At 45.2% G+C, this 6,067-nt stretch overlaps 1 protein-coding gene across 1 annotated transcript; it reads right to left on the reverse strand.

The window, feature by feature from the left end:
* Positions 1 to 1,220: 1,220 nt before the first annotated feature.
* LOC127634224 (noggin-2-like) lies at positions 1,221 to 3,448 on the reverse strand. The gene has a single exon (XM_052113683.1). It carries the CDS (start codon positions 2,547 to 2,549, stop codon positions 1,917 to 1,919), a length of 633 nt encoding a protein of 210 aa, XP_051969643.1. The 5' UTR covers positions 2,550 to 3,448; the 3' UTR covers positions 1,221 to 1,916.
* Positions 3,449 to 6,067: the final 2,619 nt, after the last annotated feature.

Below are 6,067 nucleotides of genomic sequence, written 5' to 3' on the forward strand. Positions count from 1 at the left end.
CACACACAAGCTGAAAGGGTTACTGTTCAATCTATTCTGCGCTCGCCAGAGTGCGCGGCCGAGTGGCGCCGGCGCGTCACACACACACATACACGCAGCCTCCTCCATAAAGCCCTAGACATCATCAAGAAAAGAGAGCTGACAACTGCCCCCACCCTGCGCCCAAAACACAGCACTGCCAGTGTATCTGTCACAATAACCGCACAAATAGCACACACAAACACGAGCGCGCGCGCGCGCATGCATGCATGCATCGAGCAAGTTTCACTGCATGTGCAATCTGTGTAAACGATCTTGACGCTGAAATGACAGCTCTTTCGAGGGCGTGATTCACTGCGTGTGCGTGTGTGCCTCTGGAGCACTGAGGGCCGTCGCGGTTGGAGTGCGTGTGTGTGTGTGTTTGTGCATGTGTGTGAAGTTGTTTTATGAGTCTCATATCTCTTGAACTCTCAGACGGCATGTTTGCTGACTAATTAACAGTCTGGTACCGTCAGCATCAGTTCACCATTGTGGAGGGCTGCAGCCTTTGTTTCTCACGCCGAGACTTTTGGACGAGTCTCGGGCTCAGATTTCTGTCTCTCTCGCTTGTTTTTAAGGAGCTCAGACTTTTTTTTTCTCTTCCCTTTTCCAGAAGTAGTAGCCTAGCCAGGAACGACTGCCCCTCTCACTGCTCTATTTCACCAATGACAGTGTTTGAAAATGACTGAATCATATTTTAGCGGTGTGTTAACATCGGCGCGCTTTTACGCACAATGAAGAACAGCTCCACACTGGCGGCCGCGGTGTGTGTCGTGGCCCGTAAATCAGACGTCTCCAAGCCGCCTCTGACACCCTCAGCTCCTCTCCCCCAGTGCACTCAGTCTCTTGAGTGTTTCCACACCAAAACCAGTATTATTAACCATTTAGACCACACAAAGAAAACAATACTGGATTGTGGATTGTGCAAGCACGGATCTCCTCCAGCTGTGGGGATAGTGTAGAATACGGCGCTTGCAACGTCAAGGTCATAGGTTCGATTCCCAGGGAACACAAGCTGATCAAATGGAATCAAACATGTAAACGATTACAAGTTGAAATGTGATCTTTACTCCTGTGCATGCACATTTTTAAAGCTTCAATCAATATATAGCCTACATCAACACTTTGATACATTTAAAGATAGGAAGAATGCATTCTTTAGTCTGACATAAAACATTATATTTTATTGCTAAAACCATTGCATTTACACTGACATGTTTATTATTATTAATACTTTTCTTAAATTTATTTTTTTAGAACTTTTCAAGTAGAATTTCTGGTATATTCTATTCTCTTTATCTATACTCACAAACGTTAAAACAATAAATAAAACATACACATTTGCTTTCTTACTAAAATACTATATGATTTCCATAAACGCTGAGTGCAAGTGTATATTTTTTTACCCTCAGTCTTTTTAAAAATATTTCAATCATCACCATAATTATTGATATTAATATTTGTACAAAACCTCTAGGCATCATTGTAGTGTATCAGTTTTTTTTTTCCAGTCAGTACAAGAGTTCGGATGTGGAAAGTGAACTTCATCATTTCCATCTTCATAATTGCTATAAAAATAACCACGTGCTCTTCCAACTCGAAGTGCTCCTCATGAGATTATGGTCCTGTTCTTATAACAAACACAAAAAAATAGCTGCATTCTTCTTCTCTTCACTTAACTATGTACATATGTTTGATATTTTGAATTAAAAAGCTATATATAAAAAAATAGATTCGCTATGTGGCGCCACATCCCTGTCCGTGGGTCAACAGTGCAATAATTCATATTATAGATACTCTTCCAGTCCGTGCGCGTCCAGTCCATGGACACACACACACACACACACACACACACACACACACACACACACACACACACACACACACACACACACAGCTCAGCACGAGCACTTGCACTCGGAGATTATGGGATACTGCACCGGTATCCACGTGCAGTACTTCTGCCGCGAGAAGCCCTGGCAGTACCACCGGAGGAAGGTCTTCGTAACGGACTTGACCGGTTTGCAGAACATGCCCTCGGGGAAGGAGCACGAGCGCTCGGTGAAGCAGTTCCCCTCCTTGATGAAGCGCGGCCAGAAGCGCACGCCCAGGTCCTTCCAGGCGTACAGCACGGGACAGTGCGTGTGCGTCCACAGCCACTGCAGGAACTTCCGGCGCGCTTTCTTGCCCACCTTGACTCGCCTCCCGTACGGCGTCTCCGTCAGCTCCAGCTTCTTGAGCTCGACGGGCATGGGCGCGCGCGGTCCCGGCACGTCCGGCGGCGCGCTCGCGTTCAGCTGGACGGGCAGGTGGATGGACATGAAGTTGGGGTCGAAGTGGCTTCCTAGCTTTTTGCGTAGGGTCCTCTCCAAGAGATCCTGCTCGCGCGGGTCGTACTCCGGGTCTGGGTCTTCCTTGAGGTCCGGGACGGGGAGATGCTCACTGGGCGAGGGCCGCAGGCGCAGGAAATGCTGGGCCGCGATGCCGTGCGCGCACAGGAGGAGCAGCAGCAGCGCGTGAGAGATGCCCATGACTCGTGTTCTGTCTGTCTATGGAGTGGAGTTGGCCTCACTGCGCCCTCACACACCCGTGCATAAATAGTCCGAACGACAGCACGAGCGAGATCCTTTTAATAGACGGCCGCGTGGACCGGAATGACATGGGACGGGAGTTTTTTTAGTGATCCCCCTCGGACAGTTCAGGTGAGGCTTGCCAACTAGCTGTGTATAGTGGTATCCTCATCAGCGTTTGACTCCCGTTTGCAGCTACGTTACTCGTTTTGTCTGTGGGTCACCATGGCAACGCTTGCTCTCAGATGGGATGGCACAGTCTCTGCACCCTACTCGTTTTTTCCCCTCGTGTGGCACCCAAACTGTCGTTTGAAATGTCAGCGCGCGTCTCAGCTGATGTTATTTTTACGCACTGCTTTTATGAACGCGCGCTCTCTCTCTCTCTCTCTCGCGATCTCTCTCTCTCTCTCTCTCTCTCTCTCACACTGACAGGCTCCAGCCCGTCCCGCCGAACCGGCGCTGCTGAACCGGGACAAGAGCCGCTCAGGCCCTCCAGAGAGCGCTCACACTGATCCTCAAGAGTCCACTCGCAATCAGAAGCTCAAATGTGTTTGTTCCGAATAGAAAAGAACATTTTTTTACACTCCACCGGTCCGAACTTTTCACAGAAACTTGCCAGTTCCGAGAAGCGCAATCACTTGAGCGGTTGTCTACGCACTGACAGAGAGAAGTCCAGCAAATATCTGCAGAGGATTTTCAAGAACCATCATATCCCTGCTGTCAAACGTCCTGTCAGAAAGAGCAGCTTCATCGCAGAGCGCAAAACCCGTCCAAAACCCCCGCGGATGGTCCTGATACAGCGAAGGCACCCTGGTGAATGAGTGCGTCTGGAGAAGAACTCTCTTTCCCAAGTTAAATATGCCCTCCCCCCGTCAGCTTTAAGAGTGTGTGTGCGCCATGCAGCTCACCAAGAACCCTCAGTCTGACTGACAGCAGAACGCACACACATACAATGAGACCCCCCTCCCAGCCATGTCCACACACACAGCGCAGTGAAGGAAAATATCTGTCACAACAGCCCTAGATTTATCACGGGTCCAGCAATCACCAAGCAGAAAACACACATTTAGGATTTTCCATATCTTACACATTCCATGACACTAACCCACCTATTATGAAGGGTCACATGTGGTGCGTAAATAATGCTCAAATGGAAACCTCATAATTCAGCATACCGCAGTTAAATGACACTTTTCAGTTGGTTGCATCTGTGCTGAATCATTGATTTCAAACATGTTGGGATCCTTGCAGAATTTGGCTAATTGGACTTTTGCCCAGATCGATAAAATGACTTTAAAATACATTATAAGATGCAATTTATTGAATACACCTTGAATACATTTTTGATATTTTTCTGGGGCTTTATGTCAAAATTGTCATGTGGTGTAACTGCCCGAAGGCTCATTAAAAGCCTCACATTTTGGCATGAGTACAGAATAATTTTCTATTCATATTTCTTTAAAGAATAATAGTTTTTCCAATATGAAACTTTAGTCCAATAAATCAAAGTCATGTGGAGTAACCAACATGCATGTAAATGTTTTGTCGTTTATGCTGACAAAAACACTTTTACGACCTTTAAAAAAAAATATCCGATATTTGGACATTTATAAATGGTAAATGGTTGGCACTTATATAGCACCTTATTTTAACCTTAGAGGTTACCGAAGCACTTTACACTGTGTCCCAATCACACACACACACACACACACACACACACACACACACACACACACACATACACACACACACACACATGGTGGGGTTCAGTGTCTTGCCCAAGGACACTTCAGCATGTGGGCCAGGAATCGAACCACCAACCCTGCGATTAGCAGCCGACCCGCTCTACCACCTGAAACACAGCTGCCCCAAAAAAGACGTTTTTATGACAATGCACTTTTTGTTCTGGTCATCTGGTGTTTAAGTTGTGTACACTCTCATTGTCCGCAGCCGTATCACCCTGCAGCTCTCGGCTGGTTGCCCACTAAAGCTAAACAGGGTTGAGTCTGGTCAGTACCTGGATGGGAGGTATTAGGGAGGCCAGCAGAGGGTGCTCACCCTGCTGTCTGTGTGAGTCCTAATGTCCCAGTATAGTGACCGGGACACTATACTGTAAAAAAAAGCACTGTCCTGACTCTCTGTGGTCATTAAAACTCTCTGTGGTTCTGCGGCCCTGTAAAGAGTAGGGGTATAACCCATGTGTCCTGGTCAAAAATTCCCACTGTTGGCCCCTATCTATCATGGCCTCCTAATAATCTCCCTCCCCGAATTGGCTACTTCACTCTACTCTCTCCTCTCCACCAATAGCTGGTGTGTGTTCTGGCACACTTTGGCTGCTGTTGCATCATCCAGGTGGATGGTTGAGGAGATTCCTGCTATACTATGTAAAGCGCTTTGAGTGCCTATAAATGTATGGAATTATGACATTTTTAAAGTCATAAAATCTTAAAAGCGTTCATGTCTTAAGTGTCATGTGGTGTAACCATCCGTAGACACGTTAAAATCTGTCATTCTTGACCAAAGAAATGTTGGCATGAGTAGTGCAGAATAACCTTTCATTCATATTTCTTTAAAAAATGAACAGTGAAACTTTATTCGACCAAATCAAAGTCACGTGGTGCGACCAACATGCAGGAAGCCGTTTTGTTGTTTATGTTTAGTAAAACCCCTTTACACCCTCAAGTGTGTGAAGTTTGAAAAATATCAGATATTTGGACATTTTTATGAAAACCTCTTAATATTCGTGCCTAAACAAATACATGATATTTGTCAAATGTGTATTTGAAAACATTTTTTAAGTTGTGCACGCTCTTATTTAAGATTCAAGGACAGTAGCTACTTTAAACCCTTTTACTTGATGTTTACAGCACATTTTTTATTTTTTATTTTTTTTAGAAAGTACCATCAATATAATTTTTTTCAATATACATGACCAAATTGGACACAAATATTACATTTATACTAATTTGGCACACATTTTTTAAACTAGATCAAAAAATAAAATAATAACATAATAATATTATATATATATATATTATTTTTATCACCTCGGACACACCCATTTGTCTCTGACCCATATAATGCATATTGTTATTTTTTAAATGATTACTGATTTTAATCCGACACTGCGCATTTCTCATCGTGCACACAGGCGACATTGCTTTTTCCCAGGGAAAGAAGGAAAATATGCTGTTGAAGTGCTTAGGAATCCAATAATTGGTCCATTAAAGCGCCTCTGGTCTGTGTGGAGGTTTGTGGATTCGCGCTCGACCTTTGCTCTCGCCACTGGCAGGAACCACCGCGCGTGAACTCTCGGGTCACCAAATAAACGGGCGCAATTAAGTGTTTAAACGGGCCACATAGAGAGACGCGGCACCCCTCACAGCGCCACAACTCAATAGCAATGAGGGGCCTGATGTCCAAACGACGAGCATCGGGGGAATTGTATTTTTTGTTATAGATAGATAGGCTATTATTAA

The sequence above is a fragment of the Xyrauchen texanus genome, chromosome 41 (assembly GCF_025860055.1).
Source record: "Xyrauchen texanus isolate HMW12.3.18 chromosome 41, RBS_HiC_50CHRs, whole genome shotgun sequence".
Taxonomy (NCBI): Eukaryota; Metazoa; Chordata; class Actinopteri; order Cypriniformes; family Catostomidae; genus Xyrauchen; species Xyrauchen texanus.

Excerpts from the sequence above, each read along its gene's own strand:
- LOC127634224 (XM_052113683.1), bottom strand. The coding sequence starts at position 2,549 with ATGGGCATCTCTCACGCGCTGCTGCTGCTCCTCCTGTGCGCGCACGGC.